Below are 23,150 nucleotides of genomic sequence, written 5' to 3'. Positions count from 1 at the left end.
TTTGCTCTCAACGGAGGGCCTGTCTGCTACCAGGAAGATCCCAGCACCCGAATCTGCCCACGTGGGCACTTAGATAGCCGCTTCCATTGCTCACCCGCCTCCGGCAAGACTGGCCAGAGGTGGAAATGTGTTGGATGCCTGACCTGTGCACTATTTTCAAAACTCCCCCTCCACCCCACACCCCCCTCTCCACGCCCCACCTCCCCCACCCCTCCACATCCCTTCCCTCCACACCTCCCCCTCCCCCCTCCAAACCTTCCCCCACACCTCTCCCTCCCTCCCACACTTCCCTCCCCCTACCCCCACACCTCCTTCCCCCTCCCCCCCCACAGCTCCCCCACACCTCCCACTCCCCCCCACACCTCGCCCCTCCCCACACACACCACGCCCCCTCCCCTTCTCCCATCACACCTCCCCCTCACTAATGTCCTTTAGGGAAGGAAATCTGCCATCCTTACCTGCTCTGGCCTACATGTGACTCCAGACTCACAGCAATGTGGTTGACCTTTAACTGCCGCACCTTCAGTACTGTGTGCAGTTTTGGTCCCCTTACCTTAGGAAGGATATTATTGCCATAGAGGGAGTGCAATGAAGGTTCACCAGACTTGTTCCCTGGATGGCAGGCCAGTCCTATGAAGAGAGATCGGTGAAACTGGGCCTGTGTTCTCTAGAGTTTCGAAGAATGAGAGGTGAACTCACTGAAACCTACAAAATGCTTAAAGGGATTTACAGGGTAGATGCAGCTAAGATGTTTTCCTTGGTTGGGGAGTCCAGAACCAGGGGACACAATTTCAAAATAAGGGGGAAGCCACTTAGGACAGAGATGAGGAGAAATTTCTTCACTCAGAGGGTTGTGAATCTTTGGAATTCTCGACCCCAGACAGCTGTGGAAGCTCAGTCATTGAGTATGTTTAAAGCAGAGATTGACAGATTTCTAAATACAAATGACATAGGGGAAATGAGGATAGTTTGGGAAAAAGGCATTGAAGTGAAGTACAATGAATGAGTAAATGATACTTACGCTGCCGCTTGATGTGCTGCTGCGATCTTCAGCTGATGCCATTGCCAGAGACAGACAGCCAGCTCTCTCCATGTGATTTGGGGGGTGGGGGGGTCCACCCTGGCTCTTTAAATGAGCAGCCACACGGAAGGTTGCACAGAAGATTCAGCTCAATAAGTGAGCTGGACCAAATGGGATGCATCTGAGGATGGTGAGGGAAGTAAGGGTGAAAATTGCAGAGGTACAGGCCATAATCTTCCAATCCTCCTCAGATACGGGGAGAGGTGATGCCAGAACACTGGAGAATTGCAAGTGTTACGGCCAGGTGAAATAGGGGTCTAGGGTTCCCTCTCAGCCTTCACCTGGTCTAACTGTAATAGGGTTTAATTTTAAACACACTGTTTTTTTAAGCTTCCCTTTAGTGAATCTTTGTTCACTGCTTTCTAATTGTAAGGCAAAGAAACCAGCCAAACAGGTTTTCTTGAGCTTAAAGAAAAAAGATTGAACTTTCTTAAACTTAAACTCTAATTCGGTTAACGCCCACGGATACGCGACACACCCATGCTGGCATGCAGATAGAGACAGAAAAGTGCAGAAGAAATTAAGTGGAAAGGTTTGAAGCAATATCTGAAGATGGTTTTGGTTACTGTTCTTTGAGCTCACTGTAGAGTCCTTGATTGTAGGTAGATCTTGCTTTTCGTTGGGGCCCAGTATTCTTCTTAAACCTTGTTCGCTGTAGGAGACTTTTCTGTCTTGAGGTTCACGTGTCCTCAGTGGATTCAGAGGCTTATGAGAAAGTGATGGGAGCAGACAGAGGATATCTTCTCAGTCCAGGAGCAACAGTCTTTGAGTTCAAAAACTCTGTGGTTCGTTCAAAAAACCCTGGAACAGCCAGTTAGTCATGTGACCAGCTGGTTTAACCGGTCCTGGCTTTTGTAGGTTGTATCACCTTAGCAGTCTCTGGAATGCTCTTCCTTACACCTTCAACGTCTGGTGATCAAAATCCATTGTGGATTGAGTGGACCAGGGAATAGCTCCTTTGTCTCCACAAGCACTGTCTGTTAGTATGCAAATGTTTTTCAGCTTTATAATTAATGTTCATATGACAAAATTAATATGTCTCATTCTTGGCAGGTGGGGGCCTGCATGACACAAGTGTTAAACCCTTATTCAAAAAAGGTTGTAAGGATAAACCCAGCAAATACAGGCCAGTCGGTGATGGGAAAGCTTTTAGAGACGATAATCCAAGACCATATTAACAGTCACTTGTACAAGTGCAAATTAGGGAAAGCCAGCATCGATTTGTTAAAGGCAAATCGCGTTTAATGAATTTGATTGAGCGTTTTGATCAGGTAAGGGAGATGGTTGATGAGGCATATAAGGAGTTGCTGTGGCATATAAGGCGTTTCAAAAGGTGTTTGATAAAGTGCCACAAAATAGACTTGCTAGCTAAGTTGAAGTCTGTGGAATAAAAGGGACAACATGGGTAAGAAGTTGGCTGAGTGACAAGAAACAGAGAGTAGCGGTAAATAGTTGTTTTTCTGACTGGAGGAAGGTTATAGAGTGGGGTTCTCCTGGAGTCGGTATCAGGACCACTGCTTTTCTTGATCTATATTAATGACCTAGACTTGGTGTGCAGGGCACAATTTGAAAGTTTGCAAATGACAACACTTGGAAGTATTATGAACTCTGAGGAGGAAAGTGATAAATTTCAAGAGGACATAGACTGGTGGAATGGGCAGGCACACGGCAGATGAAATTTAATGCAGGGATGTGTGAAGTGGTGCATTTTGTTTGGAAGAACGAGGAGAGGCAATACAAAATAAAGGGTGCAATTCTAAACGGGGTGCAGGAGCAGAGAGACCTGGGGGTATATGTGCACAAATCATTGAAGGTGGCAAGGCAGATTGAGAAAGTGGTTAAAAAGACATGTGGGATCTTTATAAACAGGCATAGAGTACAAAAACAAGGAAGTTATGAACTTTTGTACAACCCTGGTTCCGTCTCAACTGGAGTATTGTGTCTAATTTTGGGCACCACACTTCAGAAAAAATTGTGAAGGCTTTAGAGAGGGTACAGAAAATGTTTACGAGAATGGTTCCAGGGATGAGGAACTTCAGAAACGTGGATAGATTGGAGAAGCTGGGGTTGTTTTCCTTAGAGAAGAGAAGGTTGAGAGGAGATTTGATAGAGATGTTCAAAATCATGAGGGGACTAGACAGAGTAGATAGAGAGAAATTGTTCCCATTGGCAGAAGTGTCGATAACCAGAGGACACTCGAAATGGCATGAGGAAAAGCTTTTTTACACAGCAAGTGGTTACGATCTAGAATGCGCTTCCTGTGGGTGTGCTGGAGGTAAATTCATTCATCGCTTTCAAAGGGAACTGAATGAAACTGGACGGACCACCCAACATCGACCTAGGCACCGGAAACGACAACGGCAGACCCAGCAGAGGTGGCAGCACAGTGGTATACAGTAGGGAGGGAGTTGCCCTGGGAGTCCTCAACATCGACTCTGAACCCATGAAGTCTCATGGCATCAGGTCAAACATGGACAAGGAAACCTCCTGCTGATTACCACCTACTGCCCTCCCTCAGCTGATGAGTCAGTACTCCTCCATGTTGAACAGTACTTGGAGGAAGCACTGAGGGTGGCAAGGACACAGAATGTACTCTGGGTTGGGGAGTTCAATGTCCATCACCAAGAGTGGCTCGGTAGCACCACTACTGACCGAGCTGGCCGAGTCCTAAAGGACATAGCTGCTAGACTGGGTATGCAGCAGGTGGTGAGGGAACCAACAAGAGGGAAAATCATACTTGACCTCGTCCTCACCAATCTGCCTGCCGCAGATGCATCTGTCCATGACAGTATTGGTAGGCATGACCACCGCACAGTCCTTGTGGAGACGAAGTCCCGCCTTCACATTGAGGATACCCTCCATTGTGTGGTGTGGCACTACCACCATGCTAAATGGGATAGATTTCGAACAGATCTGGCAATGCAAAACTGGGCATCCATGAGTCACTGTGGGCCATCAGCAGCAGCAGAATTGTACTCAACCACAATCTGTAACCTCATGGCCCGGCATATCCCCCACTCTACCATTACCATCAAGCCAGGAGACCAACCCTGGTTCAATGAAGAGTGCAGGAGGGCATGCCAGGAGCAGCACCAGCCATACCTGAAAATCAACCTGGTGAAGCCTTTGCTGATAAGACAGGACTATCTGCGTGCCAAACTGTGTAAGCAGCATGCGATAGACAGAGCTAAGCGATCCCATAACCAACAGATCAGATCTAAACTCTGCAGTCCTGCCACATCCAGCCGTGAATGGTGGTGGACAATTAAACAACTAACTGGAGGAGGTGGCTCCACAATATCCCCATCCTCAATGATGGGGGAGCCCAGCACATCAGTCCGAAAGATAAGGCTGAAGCATTTGCAACAATCTTCAGCCATAAGTGCTGAGTTGATGATCCATCTCGGCCTCCTCCTGAAGTCCCCAGCATCACAGATGTCAGACTTCAGCCAATTCGATTCACTCCGAGTGATATCAAGAAACGACTGAAGGCACTGGATACTGCAAAGGCTATGGGCTCTGACAATAGTCCGGAAATGTACTGAAGACCTGTGCTCCAGAACTTGCCGTGCCCCTAGCCAAGCTGTTCCAGTACAGCTACAACACTGGTATCTACCCTGCAATGTGGAAAATTGCCCAGGTATGTCCTGTACACAAAAAGCAGGACAAGTCCAACCCGGCCAATTACCGCCCCATCAGCCTACTCTCAATCATCAGTAAAGTGATGGAAGGTGTCATCGACAGTGCCATCAAGCGACACTTGCTTAGCAATAACCTGCTCAGTGACGCTCAGTTTGGGTTCCGTTCCGCCAGGGCCACTCAGTTCCTGACCTCATTACAGCCTTGGTCAAAACATTGACAAAAGAGCTGAACTCAAGAGTTGAGGTGAGAGTGACTGCCCTTGACATCAAGGCAGCATTTGACTCGAGTATGGCATCAAGGAGTCCTAGCAAAACTGAAGTCAATGGGAATCAGGGGGAAAACCCCCTGCTGGCTGGAGTCATACCTAACGCAAAGGAAGATGGTTGTGGTTGTTGGAGGTCAAGCGTCTGAGCTCCAGGACATCACTGCAGTGGTTCCTCAGGGTAGTGTCCTAGGCCCAAACATCTTCAGCTGCTTCATCAATGACCTTCCTTCAATCATAAGGTCAGAAGTGGGGATGTTCGCTGATGATTGCACAATGTTCAGCACCATTCGCAACTCCTCAGATACTGAAGGAGTCCGTGTAGAAATGCAGCAAGACTTGGACAGTATCCAGACTTGGGCTGATAAGTGGCAAGTAACATTCGTGCCAGGCAATGAACATCTCCAGCAAGAGAGAATCTAACCATCTCCCTTGATATTCAATGGCATTACCATTGCTGAATGCCCCACTGTCAACATCCTAGGGGCCACCATTGACCAGAAACTGAACTGGAGTAGCCATATAAATACCGTGGCTACAAGAGCAGGACAGAGGCTAGGAATCCTGCGGCGAGTAACTCACTTCCTGACTCCCCAAAGCCTGTCCACCATCTACAAGTCAAGAGTGTGATGGAATACTGTCCACTTGCCTGGATGGATGCAGCTCAAGAAGCTCGACACCATCCAGAACAAAGCAGCCCGCTTGATTGGCACCCATCCACAAACATTCACTCCCTGCTCCACCGATGTACAGTGGCAGCAGTGTGTACCATCTACAAGATGCACTGCAGCAATGCACCAAGACTCCTTCAACAGCACCTTCCAAACTCGCGACCTCTACCAACTAGAAGGACAAGGGCAGCAGATGCATGGGAACACCATCACCTGCAAGTTCCCATCCAAGTCACACACCATCCTGACTTGTAACTATATCGCCATTCCTTCACTGTTGCTGGGTCAAAATCCTTGAACTCCCTTCTGAACAGCACTGTGGGTATACCTACCCCACGTGGACTGCAGCGGTTCAAGAAGGCAGCTCACCACCACCTTCTCAAGGGCAATTAGGGATGGGCAATAAATGCTGGGCTGGCCAGTGACGCCCACATCCCATGAATGAATAAAAAAAATAAGCACCTGAAGAGAGAAACTTTGCAGGGCTACAAGGAAAAGACGGGGGACTGGGACTAGCTGAGTAGGTCTTGCAGAGAGCTGGCATGGACATGATCGGCTGAATGGACTCCTTCGGTGCTATAACCATTCTACGATTCGAGCAGGTTGGTGTGGCCAGCTGGTAGGTTGGTGTTTCCGGCTTTGTGTGGGTCTGGCAGGTTGGTGTTTCTGGCTGTGTGTGGGGATCTGGTACGTTGACATGTTGGCGTGGCTGGCTGTGTGAGAGTCTGGCAGGTTGATGTGTTGGCGTGGCTAGCTGTGTGTGGGTCTGGCAGGTTGGTGTGTTGGCGTGGCTGGCTGTGTGTGGGTCTGGCAGGTTGGTGTGTTGGTGTGGCCGGCTGTGTGTGGGTCTGGCAGGTTGGTGTGTTGGCGTGGCCGGCTGTGTGTGGGTCTGGCAGGTTGGTGTGTTGGCGTGGCCGGCTGTGTGTGGGTCTGGCAGGTTGGTGTTTCCGGCTGTGTGTGGGTTTGGTACGTTGACATGTTGGCATGGCTGGCTGTGTGTGGGTCTGGCATGTTGGCGCGTTGGTGCACTAGGGTGTGGTGAGAAGCACGTTACCATCTGCATTTCTCCATGTGATGAGTCCTGATCTTCTCCTGAAGGTGGTGACGTCAATGGGATGAGCTGTGCTGCCCCAGATGGCCTGCTGACACCATCTAGGCTGACAGAAGAAGATACAAAGAACTGTAAAGGCTGAAAAACAGATAGTAAGAGCTACAAAAAGGGAGTGTAAATAGCAACTTGGAAGGGATAACAAAATCAACACAATTTTTTGCAATGCTATTAGGAAAAAGAAGGGTGGTCAGTGATCTAGGGTGATAACAGTGATCTAGTCAGTGAAAATAAGAAAATGCAGACATGTTAAGTAATTACTTTGCATAAATATTTAAGTGGAGGAAGAGGTCAGCATGCTGGGCACCAATAATTGAAACGCGGATAGGGACTCACCAAAATTAATGTTAGCAAATTAACAACAATGCAGAAAATAATGGCATTAAAAAGTGTAAAATCCTCAGGTGTAGATGGTTTTCATCCCAAGGTTTTAAAGGAAGTAGGTGAGAATATTACAGATATTAATAGATTAAGTGAATGGGCAAAACTGCAGCAAATGGATTTCAATGTAGGCAAGTGTGAGACATCTTTGTAAATGGTGAAAAGCTGGAAACAGCGTTGGTCCAAAGAGACTCGGGGGTTGGCTTGGGGGGGGAGGGGTTCCATGTACATAGATAATACACAGAGAATGATCAAAAAGGTTAATGGAATATGGCTTGATATTTAGAGGATTAGAATACAAGGGGTTAGCAATCATGCTACAGCTTTACAAAGCCCTGCTTAGACCACACCTGGTGTATTGTGTTCAGTTCTGGTCACCACACCTGATGAAGGATATATTGGCCTTAGCGGGAGTGCGGTGTAGATTTACCAGAATGATACCTGGACTCCAGGGGCTAAATTATGAAGAGCGAACGCACAAACTAGGCTAGTATTCCCTACAATTTTGAAGATTATGGGTGATTTGATATTAGTTTTCAAGATACTGAGGGTAATAGATAGAAAGTATTTCCGTTAATTGGGGAGTCTAGGACTTGGGGGACATAGCCAAGAATTAGAGCCAGGTCTTTCAGGAGTGAAGTTTGAAACACTTCTACACAGAAATGGTGGTAGAATTTAGAGCTGTCTTCTACAAATGGCAATTGATGCTGGGTCAGTTATTAATTTTAAATCTGAGATTTGTATATTTTTGTTATCAAAAGGTATTAAGGGATGTGGGACAAAAGGGGGTATACAGGATTAGATCACAGATCAGCCATGATCACGTTGAATGGCGGAACAGGCTTGAGGGGCTAAATGGCCTCCTCCTCTTCCTATGTTCCTAGTGGCCACATGGGTGGACTGGGAGGACCCCTAACACCCAGGGAGCCATACCGCAGCTTGGGTCAACACTTTTAAGAAAGGAAGGGGCTTGGAGGAGCGACTCCTTGAGTGGCCTTTGCCTCCCTTGGGGCCTCAGATGGTTGTGAGCCTCCTGTGTTCATCTGTGAATAGAGCTTTTGTGGGGAAACTTGGCATGGCAGAGCAAGGGGTTGGAGTTTTGAGAATATGTAATCACAGCACTGAGAGAAGGAGTATATGTGCTTTGGAACCGTTTAAAGCATTAAAAACACGGTTCCTGTACTCGTGATTCTGTGGGTGATAATTGTGACGGGACAGCTCCATGAAAAGCAGGGTCCTCAACCTGATTAACTGGGGCATTCCTTATGCAGGGGCCTGGCCCTTCTACAGTCAGAGTTTTACTGGGCGTTACTGTAAAGAAGTCACTGTGGATATCAGGTTGTCAGTCGAGATTGAGTGGGTAGCTCTCCTGCCTCTTCAATCAGAAGGTTGTGGGTTCAAGTCCCAAACCAGAGACCTGAGCACATAATCCAGGTTGACACTTCCACTGCAATACTGAGGGAGGGCTACATGATCAGAGATGCCGTCATTTGGATGAGACATTAAACTGAAACCGCAACTGTTGTCTCAGGTGGATGTTAAAGATCCCTTGGTACCATTTCGGAGAGCAGGGGCGTTCTCACTGGTGTCCTATCACCATTTATCCCTTAACCAACATCAGTCGAACAGAGTATCATTACCTCATTGCTGTTTGTGGGAGCCTGTTGTGAACAAATTGGTTGCCACATCTCCTACATTACAACAGTGACTAGTACAAAAGTACTATTGGCAATAAAGCACTTTGGGATGTTCTAAAGTTGTGAATGTTGCTGTATAAATGCAAGTCTGTCTTTAATTTCTCCAGTCTGTATCGTGCTGCACAGAGCTGCTGCTGTATTTATCATAATAACAAGTGTCTTCATTCCACTTTCACAGAAAAAACCTGTTGCTCCTGTGCTGTCTCAACCCTTGGGAATGCGAATCAATGTGGTGAATGACCAGGGCCCCGGCCAGGTGAGCATTTGCTGGTATTACAGCACTGCAGGCAGACTAGGAAAGGGAGAGCCATTAGCTCCATACCTCCACAGTGTCCACTGAGACTTCAATAAAATGTAAAACTAGGAAGTGTGAAAATCACAAAGCTGCACATCAATAGACTGCATCTCCTGAAACCTGGGGCAGCCGCTGGACGGAGTGTTTTCACCTGGTGGATGCAAGTCTGCCACTGTACAACACTGGGGTACAGTACTGGTGGGAACAGGTTTGTCCCTGTATAACACTGGGGTACAGTACTGGTGGGAACAGGTTTGTCCCTGTATAACACTGGGGTACAGTACTGGTGGGAACAGGTTTGTCCCTGTATAACACTGGGGTACAGTACTGGTGGGAACAGGTTTGTCCCTGTATAACACTGGGGTACAGTACTGGTGGGAACAGGTTTGTCCCTGTATAACACTGGGGTACAGCACTGGTGGGAACAGGTTTGTCCCTGTATAACACTGGGGTACAGTACTGGTGGGAACAGGTTTGTCCCTGTATAACACTGGGGTACAGTACTGGTGGGAACAGGTTTGTCCCTGTATAACACTGGGGTACAGTACTGGTGGGTACAGGTCTGTCACTGTATAACACTGGGGTACAGTACTGGTGGGGACAGGTCTGTCACTGTATAACACTGGGGTACAATACTGGTGGGGACAGGTCTGTCACTGTATAACACTGGGGTACAATACTGGTGGGTACGGGTCTGTCACTGTATAACACTGGGGTATAGTACTGGTGGGTACGGGTCTGTCACTATAACACTGGGGTACAGTACTGGTGGGTACAGGTCTGTCACTATATAACACTGGGGTACAGTACTGGTGGGAACAGGTTTGTCCCTGTATAACACTGGGGTACAGTACTGGTGGGTACACATCTGTCACTGTATAACACTGGGGTACAGTACTGGTGGTACATGGCTGTCACTATAACACTGGGTTAAAGTGCTGGTGGGTACAGGTTCATCACTTTATAACATGGGTATGGTACTGGTGGGTATAGGTCTGTCACTGTATAACACTGGGGTACAGTACTAGTGGGGACAGGTCTGTCACTGTATAACACTGGGGTACAATACTGGTGGGTACATGGCTGTCACTATAACACTGGGTTAAAGTGCTGGTGGGTACAGGTTCATCACTTTATAACATGGGTATGGTACTGGTGGGTATAGGTCTGTCACTGTATAACACTGGGGTACAGTACTAGTGGGTACAGGTCTGCCAGATTACAGTGCCAGGTTGCTGGGATACAGCCCCTAGCTGCTGAATTACAGGGCCCGATTACTGGGAGGGCAACTTCCCCCAGTACCTTCTCTAAAGTGGCGCAGTGGTTAGCACCGCAGTCTCACAGCTCCAGCGACCCGGGTTCAATTCTGGGTACTGCCTGTGTGGAGTTTGCAAGTTCTCCCTGTGTCTGCGTGGGTTTCCTCCGGGTGCTCCGGTTTCCTCCCACAGCCAAAAGACTTGCAGGTTGATAGGTGAATTGGCCATTATAAATTGCCACCAGTATAGGTAGGTGGTAGGGGAATATAGGGACAGGTGAGGATGTGGTGGGAATATGGAATTAGTGTAGGATTAGTATAGATGGGTGGTTAATGGTCGGCGCAGACTCGGTGGGCCGAAGGGCCTGTTTCAGTGCTGTATATCAAAATCTAAACAACCATTATTAGGTGTGACGGTTGACAGTGAGAGGTAACAAACTATTTGACTCTGAAGGACACCGCAGCCAAGATGACCATGTTTGTGTCTGTGCGCGTGTCTATGTTGTGTGCACAGCTGGATGGAATCTCCTTCCTGGTCTGTAGGGCTCAGTTATCTGTTCGTCAGCTGTTGTTATCTCCACTTTCATGAAAGGGGCTACACGTCACAGATATCGAAGAGTATTTCACTGACAGGGAATCAGGTCACTGCAGTGAGTATACTCAACCCAGTAAAGTGACACCCGCCTCCATCTGGCATTGTGACGTCTGTCTGGTTAGTGTTTTATTATAATCTTTAGCTCACTTGTAATCTCTCGGTAGGTTTTGAGAGGGTAAATAGATTGTTTCTAGTGGTTGGTGAACCATTAACAAAGGAGGAGAGACTGCAGATTGTGAATTGAACGAGGAGGTAATGTGAGGAGACACTTCCTGCACAGAAGGTGCAAAGCTTTACTGCAGGGAGAAGGGCAAGGAATGGGCTTGGGATACACTGCTCCAGTTGAATAGCTACCACCAGGACAGGGCTATGGGCTGAATCACTGTCAAAAGAGGAACTCGATCAGGCAGACTGTGATGTGAATTCAGAGTAACCCTTCTGACGCCATCTGATTGTGGTTTGTAAACCGTTTGGTTGTATTCAGACAGCCTCCTGAAGTGAGATTGGTTGTGGTCTCAAGTTTGTATTTTTGTCTCAGGTTCTTGAGGAAGAGGATATGGAGGAGGAGGAGGAAGATGTCATACATTTAATACCTGTGACAAACAAACCCCTGAAAATCGGCACAGTGACAAACCACCTTACTCAGAAGAGGGTAAGAAACAGTCTTTCGTTCTTATTCAGAGAACCAAACACAGAGATGTTGTGAAGTACCTGTATGGTTTCTTGCAGGAGAATACATTGAACTATATAATGTCGGCACAGTCCCAGGATGTGCATGTTTTTAGGGACATGTAGATTATAGAGGAGTTCCAAAATCTTTAAGGATTTTGATAGAGTTGGCACAGTCACGATGGGCCGAATGACCTCCTCTTGTACTGAATTATTGTATGATTAATTAGAAACTGTTACCAGTGGCAGGAGGTTTTGTAACCACAGGATACCGATTTAAGGTCATTGGCAAAATAATTATTTTTACACAGTTGTTGTGATCTGGAATGCACTGACTGAAAAGTCCGTGGAAGCAGATTTAATAGTAACTTTCATAAAGGAATTGGATAAATACGTGAAGGGGAGAATTTTCAGGGTTGTGGGTAAAGAGCTAATTGGATAGTTGTCTCTGCAAATTCTGCCATTCAATGATTCGGAAGAAAGCTGATGTTGACTTCAGGTAGCATTCAAAGTTGGGACGGGCCTGGTAGAACAGATATGTTTCTCACAGAAGGGGAGCACTGCACTTCCTGGGGGCTGTGGGGAGGCAGGTCTTGTGGCAAAGTGGTAACAGCTGTGTGAAGTCATGGAGGGCTCATTGTCCAGCGAGGTCCAGGTGTGGGCATGTGGAAACTTTCAGGCCCATTTTGTCCTTTTGTTTCTTATCCTGCTGCTGAATTCCAGTTTGGGGAGGGATGGAATGGGACTCCCTCATTTTTAATGCCCTACTTCCTCACCCCACCCCCGCAAAGAAATCAGTCGTTAAAACTGTTTCAGTCATTGACTTACATGAGATGGTGTCCCTCTAGTCCTTGGATCTGCACTTGGAGGCCAGCTGTCGTGATATTGAAGGCAGGGTCATACAACAGGGCTCGGTCACCCAGGATCCAGACCATAAGGCACTGGGTCTTTAGGCTCCTTTTGTAAACACACAGCTCTCCTCTGTGTCTAAGCGTACTGCACTGTACCTGACCAGGACGTGCTTGGTGCTGACACTGGCTGCCTGCAATGGAAAGTGTTTCCTTTCCCCAGAACACAGGCTAACATAGTCCTGAACTGCTTCTGCATTCCCCTCTTGATTTTATCACCTTCCCAGCTGCCCACTTCTGAGATATCCTTTCCTGGTTTTCTAACAATCCCTGCTGGGATTTTTCCTGCCTTGTCATCTTCCCACTGTCTTGGCTACAGGTTCGCGTGCACGCTGCAGAATATCTCAGTTTACCCAGGATTTTCTTTTTACTCCGGGTTTGTCATTTTGATGGGAAAATGAACATTTACACAGGAAGACCAATCGGGGGAGTGGGGGGAGAACTTGGTTGACATAGAAAGCTCCTTTCCCAAGTGGAAATGCACCATCCCTGGCCCATTCCACCTGGTACTGGCGCACTGTGTTATCACAGGGATATGTTGTTACACTGGAGATGCTGATTAATATATTGGGCTTGCGTTGTCAGCAGATGCCGATCTCCGTCCCATCTGACTAAACTAAAATTATTGGACTGAAGGCCAGTTCAGGAGCAGGTGAGGGGAGAGGTGACATTAAACAGATTGCAGGCAGCTGGCTGAATGCTGGAAATGTGAATTTAAAACTGGGAATGCTGAGTCGGCTGAACTAGTCTTAACGCTGTCTGAAGAGGTTACTGTTTATGATGGGACCTTTAGCAGACTGCAGCTGCACGATGTGATTTTATTAGATAGTTGAGGGTACTGCTTCAAACCAATGACACCCTCAATGTCACTTTCAGTTACAGGCCTATGTTTCAAGGTTTAAATGGGTAAATGTTCAGCTTTAACTGTCCAAAGAATCATCCAGTGAGAGGGACTCAGACAAATGCCTGAAATGGGATGCGTGTGAGATTTAAATTTACTGCGGGGAATTTAAGCAGGAATAACTGTTTCCTCTGCTCTTTCTGTACAGCCTGGTTTCGCTGCCTCGAAGCTCTCCCTAGGAAAGCCTGTTCCTCTAACAAAAGTGGTCCAGAATGACTCCTACACTGCTCCTCCGCCGGCTCCTCTCACCCTCACACGCTCCAGACCTCCAGTAAATGTACCGAGAACGGCAGAACTAGCAGCAGAGCAGGACGCAGCTGATGACTCGCTGCCTCTGGAGGTACCCTCATTCACACTGTACCCCCATTACTGGCTTCATGCTATTTAACCAAGAGCCCCTCTGATGCATATTTGACACCCCTGAGGCTGTTGACAGTGCAGCTCGGCATGTTTCTGTATTCCATCCACACCTGACTGCAGGAAGCTGTAAACTGGTGGGTTTCTCTCCTTGTCCTCCTGTGAGAGCCCTCGCTGGTGAAGGGTTGGGCTGCTTGACATTCAGCACTGAGGGGGCGGATTCTTCCCAATTTCCTCAGTCTGCCCCACCTCCAAAACACTGACTCTCTCTGGGCTGTCCCTCCACTGGTTCTGATGCCCTTCAGTACCTCTCATTTGATTGTATGGTGCATCACATCAGAGCTGTAGCCCATCATCACCTGGCTTTCTGTCACAGTTCACTGGATAGTGTCCAGGAGTGGGCACGCTGTCTCGTGCTTCTTGTTGTCCCCTGAGGTCTGCATTGATGCTCATGAGGGCACTGCCATCCTTGGATTCTAACACTGAGACTGGGTATGGCCCAGGCTGGAGCCTGACGCTTACATTCTTGTTACCCCATAGAATCCTGCCCACACAGCCGATATACAGTTACTGATAACCAGTCCTGTGAGCTGCTACTGAAAGTGTAACATGTCTCTCTCTCTCACTGATCTCCTTCACAGCTGAATCTGAGTCCATTAGAAGGAACAAAAATGACCGTCAATAATCTCCATCCACGAGTGACCGAGGAGGATATTGTGGTGAGTCTGATTCTGCTCCATCCCAGGGTTGCTGGGGGTCATTGAAGTGTGTGCAGTCTAACTCTGTTCCTGGACTGGACAGGAGGTTTTCTGTAATGAACATTAGTTGTGGACCGTGTTGAAGTCACCAATCGTCTGTGCCCCTCAGGCCTTGCAGTAGTGGCCAGGAGTCTCTGTTCAAGGAGGCAGTGTGAGTGCTCGAGGTGGGTGGGCGAGGAGAGTCAGGCAGAGTTCAGTTAGAAGGAGTGAGCCAGAAGGAGTAGTGGTTTCTGTGAGCACAGACTCCTGGATTCATTGATTCCCTTTCCTCTGTGTTTAGGAGTTGTTCTGTGTCTGTGGCGCACTGAAGCGAGCCCGCCTCGTACATCCAGGAGTCGCAGAAGTCGTCTTCGTCAGAAAGGATGACGCCATCACCGCTTACAAGAAGTACAACAACAGATGTTTAGATGGTAAATCAGTTATAAACCATCCTACTGGTGTGAGGCCTATTGTCTGGTGTCCATTCACTGATGGAGGGAGTGATTGTGCTGAGAGCCCTCCCTCCCTCTCCCCCACCTCCCTCCCTTTCACTCTCCACCTCCCTCCCTTTCACTCTCCACCTCCCTCCCTTTCACTCTCCACCTCCCTCCCTTTCACTCTCCACCTCCCTCCCTTTCACTCTCCACCTCCCTCCCTTTCACTCTCCACCTCCCTCCCTTTCACTCTCCAGCTCCCTCCCTTTCACTCTCCACCTCCCTCCCTTTCACTCTCCACCTCCCTCCCTTTCACTCTCCACCTCCCTCCCTTTCACTCTCCACCTCCCTCCCTTTCACTCTCCACCTCCCTCCCTTTCACTCTCCACCTCCCTCCCTTTCACTCTCCACCTCCCTTCCTCTCTCTCTCTTCCTCTCCCCACCCCTCCCTCTCTGCTCTCCCCCCTCCCTCCTTCCCTATCCTCCCTTTCTCCCCCTCCCTCTTGTCCCCCTCCTTCCATCTTTCGCGCTCTCCTCCCTCTCTCACACCTTCCTTCCCTCTCTCCCCCCCCTCCCTCCCTCTCTCCCCCCCCCTCCCTCCCTCTCTCCCCCCCCCTCCCTCCCTCTCTCCCCCCCTCCCTTCCTCTCTCCCCCCTCCACTCCCTTCCTCTCTCCCCCCTCCACTCCCTTCCTCTCTCCCCCCTCCACTCCCTTCCTCTCTCCCCCCTCCACTCCCTTCCTCTCTCCCCCCTCCACTCCCTTCCTCTCTCCCCCCTCCACTCCCTTCCTCTCTCCCCCCTCCACTCCCTTCCTCTCTCCCCCCTCCACTCCCTTCCTCTCTCCCCCCTCCACTCCCTTCCTCTCTCCCCCCTCCACTCCCTTCCTCTCTCCCCCCTCCACTCCCTTCCTCTCTCCCCCCTCCACTCCCTTCCTCTCTCCCCCCTCCACTCCCTTCCTCTCTCCCCCCTCCACTCCCTTCCTCTCTCCCCCCTCCACTCCCTTCCTCTCTCCCCCCTCCACTCCCTTCCTCTCTCCCCCCTCCACTCCCTTCCTCTCTCCCCCCTCCACTCCCTTCCTCTCTCCCCCCTCCACTCCCTTCCTCTCTCCCCCCTCCACTCCCTTCCTCTCTCCCCCCTCCACTCCCTTCCTCTCTCCCCCCTCCACTCCCTTCCTCTCTCCCCCCTCCACTCCCTTCCTCTCTCCCCCCTCCACTCCCTTCCTCTCTCCCCCCTCCACTCCCTTCCTCTCTCCCCCCTCCACTCCCTTCCTCTCTCCCCCCTCCACTCCCTTCCTCTCTCCCCCCTCCACTCCCTTCCTCTCTCCCCCCTCCACTCCCTTCCTCTCTCCCCCCCCTCCACTCCCTTCCTCTCTCCCCCCCCTCCACTCCCTTCCTCTCTCCCCCCCCTCCACTCCCTTCCTCTCTCCCCCCCCTCCACTCCCTTCCTCTCTCCCCCCCCTCCACTCCCTTCCTCTCACCCCTTCACCCCCTCTCACCCCCTCACCCTCTCACCCCCTCTCTCTCTCGTCCCCCCCCATCCATCTCCCACCTCTCTCCTAGTCCCTTGTCCATCCTCTTGCTTGTGTGCGCTCTCCCTCTCTCTCACTCTATCTAAACTCCCCCCATTCCCCTTTCCCTGGTTCTCAGTCGCAGAGTCCTCTCCACCAATCCCAAATGGCTTTCCAGCACCAAACTGCATTTCCCACCCTTCTCTATTGAAACCTCCTGTGAAAAAAAGATGTCAGACACATTTGTTATCATTCGTTAAAGGGTAGGCAGAACACACCAGCAAAAAACATAAATCCAACTTCCAACTAATCACAGATCAGCACTTGTACACCAACTGGGTTCTCTCTGTCCCTCTCTCAGGGAGATATCTGTACATTGACTGGGGTCTCTCTGCCCCTCTCTCAGGGAGATAGCTGTACACTGACTGAGGTGTCTCTCCCGCTCTGAGGGAGATATCCATACACCGACTGGGGTCTCTCTGTCCCTCTCTCAGGGTGATATCTGTACACCAACTGGGATCTTTCTGTCCCCCTCTCAGAACTTAAGAATTAGGAGCAGGAGTAGGCAATTCTGCCCCTCGAGCTTACTCCCGCATTCAATACAATCATGGCTGATCTCATCACGGCCTCAACTCCACTTTCCTGCCCGTTCTCCATAACCCTTCAACCCATTACTAACTAAAAATCTGTCTATCTCCTCCTTGAATTTACTCAATGTCCCGGCTAGTGAATTCCACAGACTCACGACCCTTTTGAGAGAAGTAATTTCTCCTCATCTCTGTTTTAAATTTGCTACCCCTTATCCTAAAACTATGCCCTCTCGTTCTAGATTGTCTCACCAGAGGAAACATCCTCTCTACATCTACTTTGTCAATCCCCTTAAACATCTTACATACCTCAATTAGATCTCCTCTCATTCTTCTAAACTCTCGAGAGTAAAGGCCTAAACTGCTCAATCTCTCTTCATAAGACAAACCCCTCATCTCTGGAATCAATCTAGTGAACCTCCTCTGAACTGCCTCCAATGCAACTACATCCTTCCTCAAGTAAGGGGACCAAAACTGTACGCAATACTCCAGGTGCGGTCTCACTAATGCCTTGTATAGTTGCAGCAACACTTCCCTACTTTTCTCCTCTATTCCTTTAGCAATAAATGCCAAAATTCCATTTGCCTTCCTTATTACCTGCTGCAGCTGCAAACTAGTTTTCTGCGATTCATGCACAAGGACACCCAGATCCCTCTGCACCGAAGCACTCTGAAGTTTCTCTCCATTTAGATAATAATTTGCCTTTCTATTCTTCCGACCAAAATGGATAACCTCACACTTATCCATGTTAAACTCCATCTGCCAAATTTTGGCCCATTCACCTAACCTATCCATATCCATTTGTAAATTTCTTATTTCTTTATCGCAAATTACTATCCCACCTATTTTAGTGTCATCTGCAAATTTGGCTATAGTACCTTCTATCCCTGCATCCAAGTCATTAATATAGATTGTAAATAGTTGGGGTCCGAGGACCGAACCCTGTGACACCCCACTAGTTACATCTTGCCAACCAGAAAAGGACCCATTTATCCCGACTCTCTGTTTTCTGTTGGTTAGCCAATCCTCTATCCAAGCTAATAAATTGTCCCTAAACCCATGTGATCTTACCCTGTGTATTAACCTTTTGTGTGGCATCTTTTCAAATGCCTTCTGGAAGTCCAGATATACTACATCTACAGGATCTCCATTATCCACTTTGCTTGTTACATCTTCGAAGAACTCTAGCAAATTAGTCAAACATGATTTACCCTTCATAAAACCATGCTGACTCTGATGGATTGCATTTTGACTTTCTAAATGTCTTCCTTAATAATGGATTCTAACAATTTCCCAATGACAGATGTTAAACTGACTGGTTCATAGTTTCCTACTTTCTGCCTCCCTCCCTTTTTGAATAAGGGTGTTATATCAGCATTTTTCCAATCCACGGGAACCTTTCCCGCATCCAGGGAATTTTGGAATATTATAACCAATGGATCCACTATCTCCGCTGCCACTTCCTTTAAGACCCTAGGATGTAGGCCATCAGGCCCTGGGGACTTGTCTGCTTTCAATCCCAATAGTTTGCTCAGTACTTTTTCCCTAGTGATGATTGTTCTACGTTCCTCCTTTTCTATCACCTCTGCATTACTTGTTACTATTGGGATGGTACTAGTGTCCTCCACCGTGAAAACTGAGGCAAAATACCGATTCAGTGTCTCCGCCATTTCTGTGTTCCCCACAATTAACTCCCCAGTCTCATCCTCCAAGGGACCAACATTCACTTTAGCTACTCTCTTCCTTTTTATATACTTATAGAAGCTTTTGCTGTCCGTTTTTATATTTTGCGCTAGTTTTCTTTCATAATTTACCTTTCCTCTTTTTATTACTTTTTTAGTAACCCTTTGTTGATCTTTAAAAGTTTCCCAATCATCCAGCCTGCCACTGGCATTTGCAATATTGTATGCCTTAGTTTTTGTCTTTATGTTATCCTTAACTTCCTTGCTTTGCCATGGATGTTTTCTCCCCCTCTTACAAGCTTTTTTTTTTATTTCCAAAATATACTTTATTCATAAAAATCTGTAAAAATTACTTTGCCAAACAGTTTCAAACAGCACCAAAAAATACAAACATTGCAAGGGAGATCAGTTTCCTTCAATACAATCATGAGTTGCCTCACAACCCTTCCATTTCATTTGTCATGCCATTAACATTTTTACATTTCACAGCAAATGAAAATTTTTCCGATACAGTTCGAGGGGTTTCCCATGGATCCAGCCCCTCAGTTCAGCTTGGTGGGGGGACCTTACACTGTGGTCTTTCCCCATTGAGCCTTTGTTGCGGCTGCCCCAAGCTTTAGTGCGTCCCTCAGCACGTAGTCCTGGAGCTTGGAATGTGCCAGTCTGCAACATTCGGTGGTGGACAACTCTTTGCGCTGGAAGACCAGCAGGTTTCGGGCAGACCAAAGGGCGTCTTTCACCGAATTGATAGTCCTCCAGCAGCAGTTGATGTTTATCTTGGTGTGCATCCCTGGGAACAGCCCGTAGAGCACAGACTCCTGTGTTACAGAGCTGCTTGGGATGAACCTCGACAAAAACCACTGCATCTCTTTCCACACCTGCGTTGCAAAGACACATTCCAGGAGGAGGTGGGCAACCGTCTCTTCCCCACCACAGCCACCGCGAGGGCATTGCGCGGAGGGGGCGAGACTTCGGGCGTGCAGGAAGGATCTGACGGGGAGGGCCCTTCTCACCACCAGCCAAGCTACATTTTGGTGCTTGTTTGAAAGTTCTGGTGATGAGGCATTCCGCCAAATGACTGGCGGTCTGCTCGGGGAACCATCCGACAGGATCCCCCGTCTCCTTTTCCCGTAGGGCCTTGAGGACATTCCGTGCAGACCACTGCCTGATGGATCGGTGGTCAAAGGTGTTTTCCCGCAGAAACTGCTCCACGAAGGATAGGTGGTACGGCACGGTCCAACTGCATGGAGCGTTCTGCGGCAATGTGACCAGGCCCATCCTTCGCAACACTGGGGACAGATAGAACCTCAGCACGTAGTGACACTTGGAGTTTGCGTACTGGAGGTCTACACACAGCTTGATGCAGCCGCACACGAAGGTGGTCATCAGGATGAGGGCCACGTTGGGTACATTTTTCCCGTCCTTATCCAGAGGTTTGAACATCGTGTCCCTCCGGACCCAGTCCATTTTGGATCCCCAGATGAAGCGGAAAATGGCTCGGGTGACCGCCACAGCACAGGAGTGGGGTATGGGCCAGACCTGCGCCACGTACAGCAACAACGTGAGCGCCTCGCACCTGATGACCAGGTTCTTACCCACAATGGAGAGAGATCGCTGCCCCCACATGCTCAACTTTTGTTGTACCTTGGCTACTCGCTCCTCCCAGGTATTGGTGCACGCCCCAGCCCTTCCGAACCATATCCCCTGCACCTTCAGATAGTCTGACCTGACGGTGAAGGGGGACACAGGATCGGTCAGCCCAGTTCCCAAAGAACATGGCCTCGCTCTTGCCGTGGTTAACTTTGGCTCCCGAGGCCAGCTCGAACTGGTCGTACAATCTTTCTTCCTCTCTGGAATATATTTTAGTTGGGAGGAATTGAATATCTCCTTAAACATCTGCCACTGCTCATCAACTGTCCTACCTTTTAGTCTTCCTGCCCCAGTCCACTAGGGCCAAATCTGTTCTCATGCCTATGTAATTACCTTTAACTCCAGAATGCTAGTGTGGGACTCCAGTTTCACGCCCTCAAACTGAATTTGCAATTCTAGCATGCTATGATCACTCTTTCCGAGAGGATCATTAATCCCACCTCATTACACAATACAAAATCTAGAATAGCCTGCTCTCTGGTTGGTTCCACAACATATTGCTCCAAAAAACAATCTCTAATACATTCAATGAACTCCCTGGAGGCTACCCTTGCCAATATGATTAATCCAGTCTATATGCATATTAAAATCACCCATGATTATTGCCGTACCTTTCTTACAAGCCCCTAGTATTTCCTGGTTTATACTGTGCCCCACTGTGAAACTACTGTTTGCGGACCTATAGATTACTCCCATCAGGGTCCTCTTTCCCTTGCTATTTCTTATTTCTACTCAGACTGAGTCTACGTCTTGATCTCCAATGCCTATATCATTTCTCACTACAGCACTGATCTCTTCTTTTACTAACAAAGCTACACCACCTCCTTTTCCTTCCTGCCAGTCCTTCCGAAATATTGAGTACCCTTGGATACTCAATTCCCAAACCTGGTTTCCCTGCAACCACGTCTCAGTAATCGCCACTCAGCATTCAGGGAGATATCTGTTCACCAACTGGGGTCTTTCTGTCCCTGTCTCGGAGATATCTGTACACTGACTGGGGTCTGTTTGTTCTTCTCTCGGGGAGAATACTGACTGGGGAGTCTCAGTCCTTCAGTTAGGGGAATGCTGTCCAATACCAATCTGTTCCAATCTTGTGTGTCTCTGAGGGAATATCAACACGACTCATTGCCTCAGATGAGCAGACTTGAATATGTCTTTTTGTCTTTTTTAATCTATTTACACACAGTGAATATACTGATCAGTTTATTTTGAACAGTTTACTTCAAATTGTTGCTGTTCGCTGCCAGTGTATAGGAATATCTTTTAACTATTGACAAAGTATTATACCCTGGTGATGTGGCAATTGAACGGATCAGCCAGTGTATATTAGTTAGTGGACTGCATGTAGGGTGAGAGCTGTGGCAGGAATGTTTAAGGAGGAGTATTAATGATGCACAGAGAGTGAGGGGAAGGTTCGGGGACCAGTATTGATGCTGCAGGGAGGATATGGGGAAGGTTCAGGGACCGGTATTGATGCTGCACGGAGGATATGGGGAAGGGTTGGGGACTGGTACTGATGCTGCACAGAGGATATGGGGAAGGATCGGGGACCAGTATGGATGTTGCACGGAGGATATGGGGAAGGTTCAGGGACCAGTATGGATGTTGTACGGAGGATATGGGGGAAGGTTCGGGTACTGGTATTGATGTTGCATGGAGGATATGGGGAAGGTTCAGGGACTAGTATTGATGTTGCATGGAGGATATGGGGAAGGTTCAGGGACTGGTATTGATGTTGCATGGAGGATATGGGGAAGGTTCAGGGACTGGTATTGATGTTGCACGGAGGATATGGGGAAGGTTCAGGGACCAGTATGGATGTTGCACGGAGGATATGGGGAAGGTTCAGGGACCAGTATGGATGTTGCACGGAGGATATGGGGAAGGTTCAGGGACCAGTATGGATGTTGTACGGAGGATATGGGGAAGGTTCAGGGACCAGTATGGATGTTGCACGGAGGATATGGGGAAGGTTCAGGGACCAGTATGGATGTTGCACGGAGGATATGGGGAAGGTTCAAGGACCAGTATGGATGTTGCACGGAGGATATGGGGAAGGTTCAGGGACCAGTATGGATGTTGCACGGAGGATATGGGGAAGGTTCAGGGACCAGTATGGATGTTGCACGGAGGATATGGGGAAGGTTCAGGGACCAGTATGGATGTTGTACGGAGATTGATGTCTGATTGTTCTTTGGGATCTCAACAAATACATCATTTTCTTTCCCTCCACAGGTCAGCCAATGAAATGCAACCTTCATGTAAATGGAAATGTCATCACCTCAGAACAGCCAATCCTATTGTAAGTTGACCAGAGAAATGCTACTTTTGCTCCGGTACTGAGCCACTCCCACAGACCAGCAGGGCCCCAGCATCATCCTCGCTCTGTGCTGTACAGACCAGCAGGGTCCCAGCGCTTTCCCTGCTCTGAGCTGTTAGCTGCTCCCAGCTGGGCCAGTAGTGATGAAGTTACATTTGGCCTCAGTGCCCCTGGGGTAGGGAGAAGGACAGACAGCCGGGGTTCGCGCTTAGTCTCTCCCCAGAACATAAGCCTGTGAATGTGGGCTGGTCTTTCAGTGCTGCCACTCAGAAACCAGGGAGATGTTCTCAACCTTGGACAGCCCGATCTCCACACTCTCCAGCCAGAGTCAGCGTCGAGGAGCGGGCTTATTCATTCCAGCCCACTGGTACTGCCCATTCTGCTGCTGCCAGGGCTCATTCCACACCTACAC

The 23,150-nt window shown here is 48.7% G+C and overlaps 1 protein-coding gene across 1 annotated transcript in view; it reads left to right on the top strand.

The window, feature by feature from the left end:
• Positions 1-23,150, top strand: part of poldip3 (polymerase (DNA-directed), delta interacting protein 3) — a 35,257-nt gene that overhangs the window by 7,078 nt on the left and 5,029 nt on the right. The window contains exons 3-8 of the mRNA XM_068019336.1: positions 9,021-9,098; positions 11,526-11,639; positions 13,614-13,805; positions 14,464-14,541; positions 14,861-14,990; positions 22,654-22,720. Of these exons, the coding sequence (XP_067875437.1) occupies positions 9,021-9,098; positions 11,526-11,639; positions 13,614-13,805; positions 14,464-14,541; positions 14,861-14,990; positions 22,654-22,720 (659 nt within the window). The remainder of the gene's footprint in view (positions 1-9,020; positions 9,099-11,525; positions 11,640-13,613; positions 13,806-14,463; positions 14,542-14,860; positions 14,991-22,653; positions 22,721-23,150) is intronic.

The sequence above is a fragment of the Heterodontus francisci genome, chromosome 41 (genome assembly GCF_036365525.1).
Source record: "Heterodontus francisci isolate sHetFra1 chromosome 41, sHetFra1.hap1, whole genome shotgun sequence".
Lineage (NCBI taxonomy): Eukaryota > Metazoa > Chordata > Chondrichthyes > Heterodontiformes > Heterodontidae > Heterodontus > Heterodontus francisci.
This window is presented reverse-complemented; position numbering and strand designations above follow the sequence as displayed.